The sequence below is a fragment of the Maniola hyperantus genome, chromosome 14 (genome assembly GCF_902806685.2).
Source record: "Maniola hyperantus chromosome 14, iAphHyp1.2, whole genome shotgun sequence".
Taxonomy (NCBI): Eukaryota; Metazoa; Arthropoda; class Insecta; order Lepidoptera; family Nymphalidae; genus Maniola; species Maniola hyperantus.
Window position 1 is genome coordinate 12974291 of NC_048549.1, and position 19107 is coordinate 12993397.

A 19107-nucleotide genomic window follows, 5' to 3' on the forward strand; every position below is an offset into this window, starting at 1 on the left:
AAAAGTTTACATAAAACATTAGTCTTTTTATCCGACTACGGCAACAGCAAAGCAGATTTTAGAAATCTATGTACAGTAAAGAGCACAACTTTAAAAAAAAAAATGGCGATCAAACAAGTAGGCGGGTCACCTGATGTTAAGTGATTACCGCCGCCTATTACATTACATACATTTGCAGTACCAGAGGAACCACCAATGCGTTGGCGGCCTTTCAGGAATTTGTTGGTCCGCCCCTTGAATAAGCCCATGTTGTAATCTAATGGGAACACCGCCGAAGGGAGTTGATTCCACAGTTTGCATGTGCGTGGAAAAATGGATCTGGCACAACGGGTGTAACGCTTTAGAAAGAGATAGCAGATTCGTAGAACACTGTCTCAGTCATTGAAACTGACAAAACGTCATATGGGTACGAGTGACAGAGACAACGCTCTACAAAGCCGAAACGTCATTCAAAAGGCGGATGTACATTACTTTCGGCCGCGTACTGTACGTGCTTGACGTGAAGCTGCGTGACCGTCTCGGAAGCTCTTAAGAATATACTTACCAACAATAATAATGACGTTATTCTCCCTAATAACTTGCATCAACTCCTCGCGAACCGCAAACGCGGGTAAGTAGCGTCTCTGTTCGGATATCGTCAACCTCTTCACGAAATCTGACTTCGATTCTGGTTCTTGACCCTCTAAAATTTGAAAAAATTTCAATCCTTGAACATTTTGGTTTAGGTATACAAATTTAGGACAGATAGACAAAGGATAAAGGACATTTTGGTTCAGAGTTATAAGTTGAGATCATTTGTAGCAAATATGAGGGTTATTCAAGGGACAGATAGACAACGGATAAAGGACATTTTGGTTCAGAAATAAAAGTTGGATCATTTGTAGCAAACATGAGGGTTATTCAAGGCACATATAAACACATGATATTTTGGTTCAAAAATATAAGTTGGATCATTTTTAGCAAATATGAGGGTTATTCAAGGGACAGATAGATAAAGGACATTTTGGTTCAGAAATATAAGTTGAGATCATTTGTAGCAAATATGAGGGTTATTCAAGGGACAGAAAGACAGGATAAAATACATTTTGGTTCAGAAATATAAGTTGGATCATTTTTAGCAAATATGAGGGTTATTCAAGGGACAGATAGACAACGGATAAAGGACATTTTGGTTCAGAAATAAAAGTTGGATCATTTGTAGCAAATATGACGGTTATTCAAGGGACAGAAAGACAGGATAAAATACATTTTGGTTCAGAAATATAAGTTGGATCATTTGTAGTAAATATGAGGGTTATTCAAGGCACATATAAACACATGATATTTTGGTTCAAAAATATAAGTTGGATCATTTTTAGCAAATATGAGGGTTATTCAAGGGACAGATAGACAACGGATAAAGGACATTTTGGTTCAGAAATAAAAGTTGGATCATTTGTAGCAAATATGACGGTTATTCAAGGGACAGAAAGACAGGATAAAATACATTTTGGTTCAGAAATATAAGTTGGATCATTTTTAGCAAATATGAGGGTTATTCAAGGGACAGATAGACAACGGATAAAGGACATTTTGGTTCAGAAATAAAAGTTGGATCATTTGTAGCAAATATGACGGTTATTCAAGGGACAGAAAGACAGGATAAAATACATTTTGGTTCAGAAATATAAGTTGGATCATTTGTAGTAAATATGAGGGTTATTCAAGGCACATATAAACACATGATATTTTGGTTCAAAAATATAAGTTGGATCATTTTTAGCAAATATGAGGGTTATTCAAGGGACAGATAGACAACGGATAAAGGACATTTTGGTTCAGAAATAAAAGTTGGATCATTTGTAGCAAATATGACGGTTATTCAAGGGACAGAAAGACAGGATAAAATACATTTGGTTCAGAAATATAAGTTGGATCATTTTTAGCAAATATGAGGGTTATTCAAGGGACAGATAGACAACGGATAAAGGAAATTTTGGTTCAGAAATAAAAGTTGGATCATTTGTAGCAAATATGACGGTTATTCAAGGGACAGAAAGACAGGATAAAATACATTTTGGTTCAGAAATATAAGTTGGATCATTTGTAGTAAATATGAGGGTTATTCAAGGCACATATAAACACATGATATTTTGGTTCAAAAATATAAGTTGGATCATTATTAGCAAATATGAGGGTTATTCAAGGGACAGATAGACAACGGATAAAGGACATTTTGGTTCAGAAATAAAAGTTGGATCATTTGTAGCAAATATGACGGTTATTCAAGGGACAGAAAGACAGGATAAAATACATTTTGGTTCAGAAATATAAGTTGGATCATTTTTAGCAAATATGAGGGTTATTCAAGGGACAGATAGACAACGGATAAAGGACATTTTGGTTCAGAAATAAAAGTTGGATCATTTGTAGCAAATATGACGGTTATTCAAGGGACAGAAAGACAGGATAAAATACATTTTGGTTCAGAAATATAAGTTGGATCATTTGTAGTAAATATGAGGGTTATTCAAGGCACATATAAACACATGATATTTTGGTTCAAAAATATAAGTTGGATCATTTTTAGCAAATATGAGGGTTATTCAAGGGACAGATAGACAACGGATAAAGGACATTTTGGTTCAGAAATAAAAGTTGGATCATTTGTAGCAAATATGACGGTTATTCAAGGGACAGAAAGACAGGATAAAATACATTTTGGTTCAGAAATATAAGTTGGATCATTTTTAGCAAATATGAGGGTTATTCAAGGGACAGATAGACAACGGATAAAGGACATTTTGGTTCAGAAATAAAAGTTGGATCATTTGTAGCAAATATGACGGTTATTCAAGGGACAGAAAGACAGGATAAAATACATTTTGGTTCAGAAATATAAGTTGGATCATTTGTAGCAAATATGAGGGTTATTCAAGGCACATATAAACACATGATATTTTGGTTCAAAAATATAAGTTGGATCATTTGTAGCAAATATGAGGGTTATTCAAGGGACAGATAGATAAAGGACATTTTGGTCCAGAAATATAAGTTGAGATCATTTGTAGCAAATATGAGGGTTATTCAAGGGACAGACAAGACAACGGGCAAACTATAAGGATCTTAGTTGGGGACCACTGTTCTTTCTCAAAAGTCGTATGCGTACCTTTATCCATATGTTCGGCATACTTGTAAGCCTGTTTTGTCGGACCTTCCTCCATTTCTTCTTCTTGTTTCTGGATACCCATTATGTTACCTTAAAAACAAATGAGTGACATAAGAAAACATCGTAAGACATCAAAAGTTAATAGTAACGTTTGTAGTTTTCTTGGTTTGTCCTTCAATCACGTCGCAACGGTGCAACGGATTGATGTGATTTTTTTGCATGGGTATAGATAAAGATCTGGAGAGCGACATAGGCTACTTTTTATCACGGAAAATTAAAGAGTTCCCACGGGATTTTTAAAAAACCTAATTCGACGCGGACGAAGTCGCGGGCATCAGCTAGTAATAAACTAAAATAAAAAATTACCAATTTTAGTGCCCTCTAACTTCCAATGTTTCTTCTGGGCCTTCCTTCGCTCCTTCTGCTCTCTGAACGCTTTGACCAGCGCTGAACCTTTTCGGGCGTTCATTGCCATGTCAGATGTTGGGTCTTTTACCTAAAAACCATAAATCTGAATATATAAAAGGAAAAGGTGACTGACTGACTGACTGATCTATTTGCACAGCTCAAACTACCGTGCGGATCGGACTGAAGTTTTGCATGCAGATAGCTATTATGACGTAGACATCCGCTAAGAAAGGATTATTGAAAATTCAACCCCTAAGGAGGTAAAATAGGGGTTTGAAATGTGTGTAGTCCACGCGGACGAAGTCGTGAGCATAAGCTAGTCTAAATATGTAAAAAGAAAAGGTGACTGACTGACTAAATGACTAATATCTATCAACGCACTGCTCAAACAACTGCGCGGATCGGGCTGAAGTTTTGCATGCAGATAGCTATTATGACGTAGACATCCGCTAAGAAAAGATTATTGAAAATTCAACCCCTAAGGGTGTAAAATAGGGGTTTGAAATTTGTGTAGTCCACGCGGACGAAGTCGCAGGGATAAGCTAGTCTGAATATATAAAAGGAAAAGCTAACTGATCTATCATCGCACAGTACAAACTATTGGACGGATTGGGCTGTACCTGGGACACTTGACGGCAACGTTAGTTGCGATTTTCGCCACGCGCCTAAAGAGCCTGCCGCCTGCACACTACGCGCGCTAACAATACTTACGGCGAGCGAACCACCGCGTACTTGGTTCCGCGATTCATAAATGAACTACCTCCAACGCTGATTAAAAAAATAGATATTAAAAACATTAAGTATAAATTAAAAGAATATTTTTTAGCAAAGTTAGATGGCTGAGTCTTTTGTGTCTATGTAGATTATATAATTATTTATATTAGTGCTAATCCTATTCACCTAATAAACCTTAAATTTAATAAACCTACTCACGATTATAATATGTTACATACTTACGTGATTCTTCGCGTTATATACCTACTGTAGATTATTTCTTTTAAGTAATTAGTTAATAGGTATCTTCGTTACAGATAGGCACCGAGGACAAACCTCTGTGGTTTTTTCGGTGTTTTTAGTTTAAGCTTTTATTTGTATGTATTTTTATTTGATAATAAATTAAAAAAAAAAAAAAAAGCATTGTCGCACTGTAATACACTATCAGCAATACATATTACTTATATTATAATTATTATCTTTATGTTCCCTAACAACTTACGTACACCTTAAACCCAGTTTTCACTAGCCCTTAAATCCTCTTCAACCTAGTTGCCTGGTAGAGATCGCTTCACAGCGATAAGGCCGCTGATTGTATGTTCTTCTTTTACATGTTTCTTTTTGTGTCTTTTCTTTTTGGTGTACAATAAAGAATATTAAACTAAGCAATCCACCTGACAGTACCTACCGGTATAACAGGTTCAGGTTGTTTCGTGAAGACTATCCTACCATCGAGGAACGGGGGGACGATGTTGTGGACCAGCAGATGTACACGATCCACACTTTCCTGCGAACAAGAATTACGATGAATATAGGCAGTGGCGTGCACAGGAGTTCAGGCCAGGGTATGCATTTAGGTATGATCTTGTTTTACGGCAGGTTATAATGAAAAAGTAAGCATTGATTTTTTACAATGAGGGTAAGCAGTGCGTTTATGCTTCTATGAGCTGCACGCCACTGAATATAGGCATTCATTTCAATTACATGAATCATCATCATCATCATCATCATGACTGACATGTTCGACTTGTGAACGATCCCAAACTAACCGGCTCATTAGAAAGCCTGGAGCACCGCAGAGACGTTAGCTCTCTATGCGTGTTCTATCGCCTCTATAATGGGGAGTGCTCTGAAGAGCTTTTTGACCTCATTCCACCCTCCTTTTTCTACAACCGCACCGCGCGCCACCGTAAGGAATTTTACCCTCACCACCTGGGTGTCTGGTGCACTTCGATCGTCCGCTGTGCCAGATCCTTCTTTCCACGCACATGCAAACTGTGGAACCAACTCCCATCGGCGGTGTACCCACTAGATTACAACATGGGGTTATTCAAGGGGCGGACCAACAAATTCTCAAAAGGCCGGCAACGCATCGGTGGTTCCTCTGGTGCTGCAAATGTTCATGGGCGGCGGTAATCACTTAACATCAGGTGACGTTTGCTCGCTATCTCTATTAAAAAAAAAAGATCAACCCATGGCCAGCTTACAGAGCACGAGTCTCCTTCCAGAGTGAGTATGTGTGTGTTTGTAAGTACCTGTATGGGGGTGTGTGTGTGCGTGCTGTGTGGTGTGATACGGTGTATGGCTGCTAACTAGACATGTATCTCCGTCCATGTCCGACACTGGAACCATATCAGTCCAAAGTACTAACCTCGTCCAAGTCGTTGTTAATGTTGATAGCGTGCACGACGCCGCTGGTCAGCATTCTGTTTCGCTCCCACAGCTCGTTGTCCTTGTCTATCTGCTGGCGCGCGGCGGACACTTTGCGGTTCCGTCTCTTTTCTATCTGTTCCTCCTTTTTCGCTACGTATTCAGCGCTTGTGCCGGCGAAGGGGTCCGATTCGTCTGTTTCACCTAAAAAATAATTATATGGTAGCAAAAACATGTACAACTTGGATTACTAAAAATAATCGTGTATGGTTTTAATAGCGTAAAAATTTTGATAATATAAAATCCTGCAAGGTTTTGATAGCCAAATAAGGTATATTATGATTAAAAACTTTTGAGTAGGTACATACACAAATAAATTGAACACATACACGAAACACACATTAATGCACCTACCAACAACTAATATCAATCGCTCATTTATTTAACTTTTAAAAAACTTCAATAGCAGTATGAAACTGTCCAGCTGTAGGTATTAGTTATTATCTTGTCGGATATTGCTACATATATCATTTTAAAAGAAAAACAATTCCTAAGCAAATGGGGGAAAAGAAAAGATCATTTTAGACAGTTGATTCTATTATTTTGAAATAGCAATAATAACTGGGTATTTGACTCCAATTTTTTTTACTTTATTATAAACTAGGATAAAAATAATGACGAAAAGTGAAAAAACTAATTAAATCGATCAAATAACAAAAAAGTTATAAGCATTTAAATATTTCTGATTAGACAGAGATAGCGATATAGCATTTTGACGTCACACCGTACTAATGCCATAGTAGCTTCGTGCGGTTTTATACAAATTTTCGTTTTGCGAGAAAGGGATAGAATACCCTTCCACTCCAAAATTAAAATGCCTGTAACTTTGTAAATCTTTGTTGGATTTTAATATTTTTTTCAGCGTACGTCATTATTTTTAACCTAGTATAAAGAAATAATATTTATCAAATTCAAAAGTAGTAAAATACCCAATTAATTTATGCTCACCTTCGCCCATATTGTACCAGGCTCTGTCCAGTTTCTTTTCCGCTTCCTGCCAGTCCGGGTCATCGACGTCCACACCGCGTCGGGAGCTCACCCATCTAAACATACAATATTTTACTGTTCACAGATTGGCAATTAATATTATGCATGTGATGAAACCATCAGCATAATAGGTAAGCACAGGAGCCGGCAAGAAATATAGTACATCGACCGTTATTGTCATTAAATAATTTTAAATACACATCAAAAATTGCGAACCGGCAGGAATCGAACCCGCGTCTCCTGGGATCGCGCCCGACGCTCTAACCACTAAGCTACAGCCCGCTTACTGCCAGTGACGAAATTTGTAATGTGTATGCTCACTCAGTACCTACTGAAGCGACTGTTTCTGCCATCTAGTAGCGACATCTTTTTGCAGTTATCGAAACTACTTTCAAAGGCCCATATTACAATACAGCTCTTTGAACGAGAAATGACATACTTGCTTTTTACTATATCCCAGGTCGGGTTCGATTCCTGCCGGTTCGCAATTTTTGATGTGTATTTAAAATTATTTAGAAATTTCCTTCAAGTGTAGGTGAAACACTATAAAAATTATAAAATATAGTTATTGTCATTAACTTGCATTGTCTAAATATATAAAACGAAAAGGTGACTGACTGATCTGTCAAAACGCAGCTCAAACTACTGGACGGATCAGGCTGAAATTTGGCATGCAGATAGCTATTATGACATAGTCCGCTAAGAATTTCTGAAAATTCAACCCCTAAGGGAGTAAAATAGGGGTTGACATTTGTGTGGTCCACGCGGACGAAGTCGCGGGAATAAGCTAGTCACGTCATATGTAGATGAAGCTGTTGTCATTAACTTGCATTGTTGCACATAAAAATGTTGTAAAATATCTTGTACAATGGTACAAAACACTTCATGTGTGAGTCCAACTTTTTTTCATTGTTTCTTTCATTTTTTGATTTTTTTTCGTAAATATATACAATACATAGTACTTACTTATGTGGAGTTGCTCTAGGCGTGTCATCATATGGCCGGCCCTTATAGTCCCTCATAGGGCGTCGGTCACTTCTACTTGACCTATCCGGCCTGTCATCCCTGGGCAAGGGGGTAGGGAAATCCCAACTGGACTTCTTTATAGCTTTCGGATCATCATCGTCATCGTCCCAGGCTGTTTTGTCTGTTGGTTTGAGAGCTTTGGTGCTGAAAAAAATGTTGGTACAAACATTTTAAAAATTGCCTTATCTCTTAATTTTTAATAGACTAGCAGCTTTCGCTGATACACGTCTATATCAGAAGTGCTTCGAGTTTTCCAAATATTTGTCCAATCTATTATAAATTTTCGTCAAAATCGGTTGAACGGTTGAGCCGTGAAAAGCTAACAGACAGACAGACACACTTTCGCATTTATAATATTAGTATGGATGTAAACAACTCTGTTGGTTAGAAAGTGTTTTAATGGATTTGACGATTTGGCAGTTGATATTGTAGCTTCATATCATGTCCCCTAAGTCTAGGATTGCTCCTTCTCGGAAACATGTTCTCAAAATTTGGGACATTATAATATAATAATCTAAATATATAAAACGAAAAGGTGACCGACTGACTTACTGATCTATCAACGCACAGCTCAAGCTACTGGACGGATCGGGCTGAAATTTGGCATGCAGATAGCTATCATGACATAGGCATCCGCTAAGAAAGGATTTTTGAAAATTCAACCCCTAAGGGGGTGAAATAGGGATTCGAAATTTATGTAGTCCACGCGGATGAAGTCGCGAGCATAAGCTAGTTATTTATAATATATAAAGGTAAAAGGTGACAAAACCCCTGAAATATTTTTTTCAAAATATTACATAACCTAAGTAATATTATCATACCTTGGCGTTCTTGGTTCATCTTTAAATCTAGGATCATAATAACTCCTCCTAGAACTATCTCTATCAGTATCCCGATCTCTTTTATCCTTGTCTCTCCTTTCTGAATCCCTTCTTCTGTCCCTGTCACCTCTATCCCTATCCCGACGAGTATCCCTGTCCTTCCTGTCATCACGTTTTTTATCCTTGCTGCGATCACGTCGTTCATATGGGTGCCGGTAGAAAAGGTCGTCACTGTCATTCTTGCGGGTTTCTTTCTCCTCTTGAGTGGAGTAGTGGACACCTTTCTCTCTAGATTCTTTGTCTTTTCTGTGAAGCAAAAACAAAATTTTGATAAAGTTTACTTGAAACATGTGCTACTAACTACAAGCTATGATAGCCTGCTGGTTAAGGACCCCCGCCTCTTATTCGGGAGATCAGGAATGCAGGCAGGCATCTCTAACTCTTTGGAGCTATTTTTTTGGAGTTTTATTTTGTATCAACGGAAGGAACTGCCTTCGGCAATACAGGTTCTTCCTAAGGGTAGGGACTCATAAATACCATGTTTTTGTATTTAAGTTGAAGAAATTATCTTGTCTTATTTGCGTTATAAGCAATAATTAATATCAGTTGCCTTAATGATAAAAACACCGTGAGGAAACCTGCATGCCTCAGATTTTCATAATGTTTTGAAAGGTGTGTGGAGTCTGCCAATCTTTTCATTCTGAGAGGAGGCCAGTAGTGAACCGGCGATAGGTTGATCATGATGATAATGATGACATGCAACTAATAAGTTGCTATGATGTAATGTTTTTTTAAATAAAAGGAATATTAGCCATGGCCCTTGACTAACATTCCCTTTTCCTCTCCAATTAAGCGTGAAGCTTGTGCTAGAACTGCTAGGAGTAGGTACAATAGTGCAACGGGTGGGGTTTGAACCAGCAACCTTTCGAATTTCAGTCCACACCTTTAACCGTTGAGCTATTGAGGCTATTGCTTGCACAGTTTGTTTATGATGCATTCTTTGCACAGAATAAAATAGAAAAGTATTTTATGAAAGTTTATTTGAAGTTTGAACAAACACATCAAACTTTATTCTCTTCATTTGGAATACATAACCAATACATTTCTTGGCTACTTATATCTAGCTAACACAAGCTTTTAAGTTTTCACTGATAAATCAACACTATATTTACATAGTGAAACTTTTTTAGAAAGTAATTTTATTATTGAGAATAACTTAAATGAACAAAGCTCGCTTCTATCATTACTTAATTAACAACAAAAACTTACTTCTGTAAACGTTCTAACATTCTCTCCCGCGCTTCATCGGATAATCCACCGGTATAAGTTGGCGTTTCTTCATTATGCTTCCTATATTTTCTGTCTTTTCCCTCCAAAGGAGTTTCTTTGTCATCAGAATCTTCGCCATCATTTTCCTCATTTTGAAACGAAATAAGACGATTCTGCTTTCTCTTAGATGCTGCCAGCTTATCTAGACCGAGTAAAGAAGGCTTAGCGAACTGAAAATCAGGCGGTTTGTCCTTATTTTTGATAATTAAGCCGCAGGGAGCGTCCGAAGAACTGCCATCCAAACGATGCAGGTTTTCATCATTATCTTCCATTATAAACACGGGAAATCTTCACTGAATGAAATCTTATCACCAGTAGATACGTTTTTAAGCTTTAAAACGGAACTTTTATACAATTTTAGCAATAAATCACAAATAAACAATATTTAACAAGTACTCAAGTGACATTTTGGTTTGGTGACGCTTGACTTTGACATATGACAATTGGATGACAGTTACAGTTAACTAATCTAAGTATGAAACTTGACGCTACGTTCAGAAATAATAGTAATAAAAAAGTACCATAATTATAACTAACTAACTAACCGAAAGGTCGACGGTTCAAACCCCACCCGTCGCACTATTGTGGTACCTACTCCTAGCACGAGCCTGACGCTTAGTTGGAGAGTAAAGGGGAATATTAGTCATTTAATATGGCTAATATTCTTTTATAAAAATAAAAAAAACTATTATCTCTTTACTTGTCCTCAAAATCGATCAAACGGAAAAGCTAGCAGACAGACAGAGACACCATGGCAGTATAATACGGGGGAAATTGGGGGACGTTGGGGTCTCAATGTGCTACAATGGCGACCTTGCACCGGAAAGCGCAGCGTTGGAAGACTCTCACTAGGTGGACAAACGACATTTTGTATAGTGGAAGGCTTCCGCCGTGGCTACTGGATAGTTACTTCTACCTCTACCTACACTCTGCCGGCAATCTGTGCCGCCAAGCATTCCGTTACGATACCAGCGGTGTTGGTTTAATAATAACTGCCATACCCCTTTCAGGTTAGCTCGTTTCCATCTTAGACTGGATCGTCACGGAGCACCTGGTGAGGTTGTAGTCAAGGGGGTAACTTTGTATCTAAATAATAAAAACTTCAAACGAATCACAGGGAGCCACTGGCATCCCCACAAGAGACCTATGTCCAGCTGTAGTGGACGTCTATCGTTTGATAATGATGATGATGTGAAAGTGTGGATGTTTGGATGGTTGGATGTTTGTTATTCAATCACGCAAAAACGGCTGAACGGATGGAATGGAGATAGATTATACCCTGGATTAACACATAGGCTACTTTTTATCGCGGAAAAACATGGAGTTCCTGCGGGATTTTGAAAAATGTAAATCCACGCAGACGAAGTCGCGGGCATCAGCTAGTAATATTATAAATGTGAAAGTGTGGATATTTATTATTCAATCACGCAAAAACGGCTGAACGGATTTGGATGAAATTTGGAGTGGAAATAGATTATTACCCACATAACATGGGGTTATTCAAGGGGCGGACCAAGAAATTCCTATAAGGCCGGCAACGCATTGACGGCTCTTCTGGTGCTGCAAATGTTCATGGGCGGCGGTAATCACTTAACATCAGGTGACCCGCCTGCTCGTTTGCTCGCTATCTCTTTTAAAAAAAAAAAAACCCTGTATTAACACATAGGCTACTTTTTATCCCGGAAAATCAAAGAGTTTCCGCGGGATTTAAAAAAATGAAAATCCACGTGGACGAAGTCGCGTGCATCAACTAGTATTATTATTAAATCCTATGAAAGCTAAATCACGTTGTAAAAGCTATCAAACGATAACATAATAATTATTGACCTTGACACCTATCAAGGAAACGGAGCTAAGCGTGAGAGCCGCAGCGGAAATAGCTTAATCCGAAAAACGTTATCGATGCGAATAGGTACTATACACTATTTTTAGGGTACCGTACCTAAGAGTGACAAACGGGACCCTAGTAATAACTAGGCCTTCACTATCCGTTCGTCCGTCTGTTTGTCGGTCGTCAGACAGGCGGGCGGGCTGTATCTCAGCCGTAATAGGTATAGAGTTGTCAGTACAGAGTGTGTCACTACACTATTGCCGATTTATACCATTCTAATACCAACAACTAATACCACTTGGTTTTTTATTTATTGGTGGATACCGACTCTTTACAAAGAACACGCCAGCTTCCAAACTTCATGTCTCTAGGCATGGGCCGTGGCACGGGCCGTGCGTTGATATATATAAGTCAGTCAGTCAGGACTGTGAATTTTATATATACAGAAGATACAAGTGTCTATACTGACGGTAACACGGATGGAGCATTCAGTGTGAACTGCACGCGGACTGCGCAGTAAGTCGGTTGGCAGTTGCGATGCAATTATGTCAACTACAGTCAAATTGCATCCCAACTGCAATTATTTAGCAGTCAGCTTGCAATCCAAATGCAGTCCGTGTGTATGTCTATATACCAAAATACTTACTTAAGACTTAGTGTCAACCAAGTGGAAAGCTATGTGTAAGCTGTGATAGCCTAGTGGTTAGGACGTCCGCCTTCTAATCGGAGGTCGGGGGTTCGATCCCGGGCACGCCCCTTAAACTTTTCGGAGTTATGTGCGTTTTAATTAATTAAATGTCACTTGCTTTAACGGTGAAGGAAAACATCGTGAGGAAACCTGCATGCCTGAGAGTTCTCCATAATGTTCTCAAAGGTGTGTGAAGTCTACCAATCCGCACATGGCCAGCGTGGTAGACTATGGCCAAAACCCTTCTCACTCTGAGAGGAGACCCGTGCTCTGTAGTGAGCCGGCGATGGGTTGATCATGATGATGAAGTCTTTAGTAAGTATTTTGGTACATGAAAAATAAGAATAAATAAATAAGCTTTCGGGATAAGTTTTAATTTTAACCAAGTTTCAGCACTCTCGCCATTTGTAAAAGAATATTACTTGGTAGGTACGAGTAATTTACATTTTGATGTGTGTAATTAATCTCGTTTAACATAAACAATAAATAACCACAAAATTAAAGACGATGAATATAAAAATCTTTTCAATTTTACTGAATAATAAAAATAGAACAGTTTGTGACTAACGCTGCCGGTATCAAGACGTGTGCCAACGTCTAGAAAAAAACATCGTGTATTGGCGCGAAAGTTTTCACAGATTATAATAAATAAGTTTTTTTTAATAGCAGTAGGTATAGTTTTTTACAAGGTTCTTTATAGTGTTCAGATCGTTTTTTTTTTCAGAACTTATTTTATTTTTCGTGTGAATTTTTTAATTAGTTAATTATTATTCGTGAGTTAATATGCATGTTAGTGGGAAGTTATGCGTGACAAGGTCAATTTAGGGGCAATTTATAGTGTGATATAAAAATAGCTCCCGTTTTATTCTTTCGTCAGTGATAGTTTAGTGTGAGTTATGTTGAAAATGGATGACATCGAGATCAGCATAGAAAATGACTTGCCAGGTCTGTACATAAAAAAAACTTAGCATTATCTTTTCAGTGAGCATGAGTCACTCAATTAATACCTACCTAATAACATGCGTAAAAAGTACATTATACTGCGTGCTTTTGCTAAAACAGAGCTAACTCAAAAAAAATAGTTTTTGAGTTATCGCCGAAAAGTCGATGTTTCTAAAATATGCTACGTTAAATCAAACTAAAATACCTTGGTCCTATATCCATCTATCATTATCATCATATCAGCCTATAGACAACTAAGTAGGTACTGTTGAAATAAACCTTCTCTAGTGAGCGCTTAGCTATAGGGTACTTATCGCTGACCTAGAATCATGAAATTTGGTAGGTAGGCAGGTCTGAGCAGACGTTAAGGAAAATCTGAAAACCGTGAATTTGTCGTTAAATCACAAAAAAACTAAAATATATTCATGGACAAATAATTATTATTGGTATTTTCAACTTTTAAAGTAAGATTACTATACCAAGTGGGGTATCATATAAAAGGGCTTTACCTGCACATTCTAAAACAGATTTTTATTTATTTTTATGCATAATAGTTTTTGGATTTATCATGCAAAATGTCTAAAAAATAAGACTAGTACTCCACCATCGGTGCGCACCGAGGGTTCCGTACTACAGTCGTATTTTTCGACATTTTGAGGTATCATATGAAAGGGCTTTACCTGTACATTCCAAAACATCTTTTTTATTTTTATTCGTAATCATTTTTGGATTTATCGTGCAAAATGTCGAAAAAATACGACCGTAGTACGGAACCCTCGGTGCGCGAGTCTGACTCGCACTTGGCCGGTTTGTTTTAGAAACATCAGCTTCTCAACATTTTCAGGTTTTTTTGGCGAAAACTCAAAAACTGCTTTTTGGGGTTAACCACCTTTTTAGCAAAAGGACGACAGTTAATTTGAAAAGTTTTTAATTTTTTTTTAAACCAAAATAAGATAGGTACCTATAGATACTTTTTACAGCCAAATTTTTATCTCTTTCCCTTTCCTCTTTTTATTTTTCTCTCTCTACAATTTTTCGTAGAACATTTAAATGTATTTGAAAAAAACTATTACACATTCTCATTATGATCAACCCATCGCCGGCTCACTACAGAGCACGGGTCTCCTCTCAGAGAGAAGGGTTTTAAGAATTACACATTAGACCATGATAATTGCTTCCTTTTTACTAACATGGCTACCATCTTGACCTAACATGGCCGGTTCTAACATGACGCAATCCGCGAGTGCAACGTCCGTTCATAATAGGTGGGTACCTAATTAATTAATTAATTACGAAAAATGTTTAAACATGCGAACTAATTTTTTTGAACGATTATCTTTTGAACTAAGTACCTACCTAGGTTCCTACCTATTTATAGGTCGGTAATCAATAATTTAATTTAGACGATTATTAAATACGGCTTAGATGATAAGATAGATACTAAGTAAATGGCCGCGACCGAAGTCATTTACCTACCTACAGTGGCGTGCACAGGGTTTGAAGCCAGGGTAGGCATTGACATTGGCGATGCCTTGCGGTACGATAGTATTGAATAATAGTAATTGGATAGAAGCAGGCGTTAGTTTGCTGACAAGGAATTACAAGTTTAATTTGGTGTAATCCGCCAAAACAGACAAATCTATATTATGCTACGACGTACAGCATGCGACATGCATCGCCCACCCCTCCACTACGAAAGAAGCAGCAAAAACTGGCAACATCTATTCATCGCCAGTGGCGTGCACAGGGTTTGAAGCCAGGGTAGGCATTAGTTAGGGGAACCTGTTTACTGGCAGGTCATAATGTAAAATTTGCATTGAGCTAAATAGAACTGGGGTAAGCAGTGCATTTATGCCTCTATGACCTGCACGCCATTGCTACCTAGAATCCAAGTAATTTCAGGCACGTGTGGGGTAGGTAGGTAGAATACAAATATTTTAAAGCTTTATTGCAACAAAAGACAGGTCATACTTTTTTTTAATTTATCGATACAGATGCAAGTTAGCCCTTGACTGCAATCTCACCTGGTGGTAAGTGATGATGCAATCTAAGATGGATGCGGGTTAATCTGAAAGGAGTATGGCAGTTCTTCCCTTTCTACACGGTTTCTACACGGCATCGTACCGGAACGCTATGGCGGCAAGGTTTTGCCGGTAGGGTGGTAATTAGCCACGGCCGAAGCCTGCCACCAGACCAGACCAGAAATTTAGAAATAATAAAATTCCAAACCCCTGCTGGAAATCGAACCCGGGACCTTCCACTAACAAGACCACAGCGCTTACCACAGAGCCAGAGAGGTCGTCAAAAAAGATAAAACGAAGTAAGGCCTTCTCACTACAGTGACAAGTAGTAGGTAGGTACGTAGATTTTTTTTCAAAATTATAGGAAATTTAACTCGTGTCCATTTGTGAAATTATGAATAGGTACTTATTATTATTGTTGTCCATTTGTAAATCTTAAGAACGCACACACATGAGAAACTGTTGCAATAATAATAAAAGTCGCTGGTGTGCGCTTTGTCATGGATGAGACTTCAAAATACTCCTAATATACCTAGTTATTTTCTAGCGACCGCTCGCGGCTTCGTTCCCGTGGGAATTTCGAAAAATCTGGTCTTACGTGCTATTCTTTCTCTACATTGTAAAGGGAACCTCTGTACAAAAATTTCAGCTTTCTAGGTCCAAGTGTTTGGGCTGGGCTCTGATGAGTCAGTCAGTGAGTCACGACCATGGAGTAGAGATAGTTCAAGACCATCGTAATGTTATTATAAGTCTATGGTCAGAACTTTTCTTTTTATACAGGCTGTAGCCAGAACGCTAGCAAAAACTTAGCGTTATTCTTACACTACCTAAACACAATCCAATATCAATAACGATTTGCCTCATTTTGTAGGTTTAGTGATTTAGTATTTTTTCAAACTCGCAATGTATAGGGTGCCAAACTTAGGTCAATGCCCCGCCTACGACGCGGGCCTACTTACGAAACGTTCGTAGACCTCTAGCGTCAATTAGATGTTTTATTTGCAATATATCGTAAACTTTTACAAAATTATAGGATTTTTTTTATATTCTTTCCGCGTTTTTTAGGGTTCCGTACTTCAAAAGGAAAAACGGAACCCTTATAGGATCACTTTGTTGTCTGTCTGTCTGTCTGTCTGCCTGTCTGTCCGTCTGTCTGTCAAGAAACCTACAGGGTACTTCCCGTTGACCTAGAATCATGAAATTTGGCAGGTAGGTAGATCTTATAGCTGACATTTGGGGAAATTTAGGGTTAGATCGCACAAAAAAAAATTAAATTGTGGTCATGAACTAATAATTAGTATTTTCAACTTTCGAAGTGAGTGACTATATCAAGTGGGGTATCTTATGAAAGGTCTTCACCTGTACATTCTAAAACAGATTTTTATTTATTTTTATGCATCATAGTTTTTGAATTATCGTGCAAAATGTCGAAAAAATACGACTGTAGTACGGAACCCTCATTGCGCGAGCCTGATTCGCACTAGGCCGGTTTTTTTGTGGTATCATATCAGTAATCATCAGTACTCACACCAGCCTTCGTTTTGCCAGCAACGTTCTGGTTACACCATGTATATTACCTAATTGGTAGTAAACATTAGTTTACGATACCTACTTGTGTATTAAAATATAATAAAAATAAATAGTTCTCAGAAAGATGTGGGGTTTATTTATTTTTCCTTAGTTCACACAACAAGTCAATCATTGTAACCTCGCACCATTTTGTAACAATTCATTGTACTTATATACCACCGTTATTTACGTACATAATGCCGATGATTGTGTAATATTTCTAGGAATAATCATTTTAATTAATCTTGATAGTAACTAGAAACTTGCGCATGATACTCAAATGAACAAGGAGAAGATAAAATATAATGGGTAGGTATGATTAATAAGAATTAACAATAGAGTCTTGGACTGTAGTAATAAAATAAATTAACGTTAAACGTAAATTTTTTGTATAGCGGTAGTTTATGGGGCTAGAATTAAAATATGATTTTTATTCATTATTAAAATGATTAATTATTAAGCTCACGCTGTGCTGTACGGAAAGCGATTAATGACGTCACATGACGTAATTAATTTTTTTAACATTTGAAATATTTTCCCGCACAAATTACTCTATTTTAAAAACTAGACTAGGTAGTTAGGAATATGAATTTGACGGTTTATTGTGATGATTTATCTCGGAAAAGAAATATTTTATACACCCAAAATATGATGTTCATAATTATGTACGGAACCCAAAAAGAGCAAGGTCCGACTCGCACTTGACCGGATTTTCACATAGACTATACGTCCTCGTAATACAATTTTCCTAGATAGATAGATAGATAGAAATACTTTATTGCACACAAAAAATATTACATAACTATTACAAAAAACTAAAACTAAAAAATAATTGTATGCAAAGGCGGCCTTATTGCTCACAGCAATCTCTACCAGGCAACCTTTGGTGAAAGGAGAAACTAGGTGTGTAGGATAGTACTTACACGCAATACAGAAAAATGAAGTAGTATAATATTATATAATATAATTAACTATTTCAGTAATACATACATAACTATTATAAATATCAATATATATACAATCCATAATAGAAATACATATATATATATATATAACTACATACCTACATATATTATAAAAGACATACATATTATACATATGATCGAATAAATTAACTATTATGGCATCGATAAGTATAGTTCTTTAAGACGATTTTTGAATATGGGCAAGGATTTCGAATCCCGGATATCTTTGGGCAGAGCATTCCACAGTTGTACAACATATACTGTAAAAGATTTCCCGTAGAATTTTGTGCAATGTTGTTTCCTAGTGATATAGGTACCTACGTAGAGTGGGCACGCGTGGGCAAACGGCCAATATTGCCAATTATCCGCTGCGAATATACACAAAATCTGTCGTCAAAGTATTTTGGATACTTTCAAGACTGAATTATACTTACAGAGTTTGTCGACTTGTAATTTGTAAACAAACAAAAATAAGTATAGTGCGGGACAGGTTGAAATGGCAATGGGGGAGGGAACGCCCCGCACTGCCCCCGCGCTAGCCCGGTGCCGACGAGGGCGGGTGACGGGCGGGTGTACGAGGCGTCCCTCGCCTCATACCACAAAAAGCAATAAGTATTTTATTTAAAAAACCGGCCAAGTGCGAATCAGACTCGCGCACTGAGGGTTCCGTAGTACAATCGTAGTTTATCGACATTTTGCACGATAAATCAAAAACTACTTAGTACTTACTAGATCTCGTTCAAACCAATTTTCGGTGGAAGTTTGCATAGTAGGTAATGTACGTTATATTTTTTTAGTTTTATCATTGTGATATGTTTGAGTTTCAGTTCGAAGTATGGGGAACCCCAAAATTTATTGTTTTTTTTTTCTATTTTTGTGTAAAAATCTTAATGCGGATCACATCTACTTACCAAGTTTCAACAGTATAGCTCTTCTAGTTTCGGAAAA

General features: G+C 37.5%; 2 protein-coding genes across 2 annotated transcripts in view; one reads left to right on the forward strand and one right to left on the reverse strand.

The window, feature by feature from the left end:
- Window positions 1–10569, reverse strand: part of Prp16 (ATP-dependent RNA helicase l(1)G0007) — an 89908-nt gene extending 79339 nt beyond the window's left edge. Inside the window, exons 1-9 of the mRNA XM_034975589.2 lie at window positions 10084–10569; window positions 8815–9120; window positions 7934–8137; window positions 6929–7023; window positions 5922–6124; window positions 4959–5057; window positions 3515–3644; window positions 3149–3238; window positions 545–682 (exon numbers count right to left, since the gene is read on the reverse strand). Of these exons, the coding sequence (XP_034831480.1) occupies window positions 545–682; window positions 3149–3238; window positions 3515–3644; window positions 4959–5057; window positions 5922–6124; window positions 6929–7023; window positions 7934–8137; window positions 8815–9120; window positions 10084–10415 (1597 nt within the window). The 5' untranslated portion in view covers window positions 10416–10569. The remainder of the gene's footprint in view (window positions 1–544; window positions 683–3148; window positions 3239–3514; window positions 3645–4958; window positions 5058–5921; window positions 6125–6928; window positions 7024–7933; window positions 8138–8814; window positions 9121–10083) is intronic.
- A 2663-nt stretch (window positions 10570–13232) lies between these two features.
- The window catches only part of Ac76E (adenylate cyclase type 2 Ac76E), a 182774-nt gene continuing 176899 nt past the window's right edge, over window positions 13233–19107 (forward strand). The window contains exon 1 of the mRNA XM_069503085.1: window positions 13233–13607. Within this exon, the coding sequence (XP_069359186.1) occupies window positions 13559–13607 (49 nt within the window). The 5' untranslated portion in view covers window positions 13233–13558. The remainder of the gene's footprint in view (window positions 13608–19107) is intronic.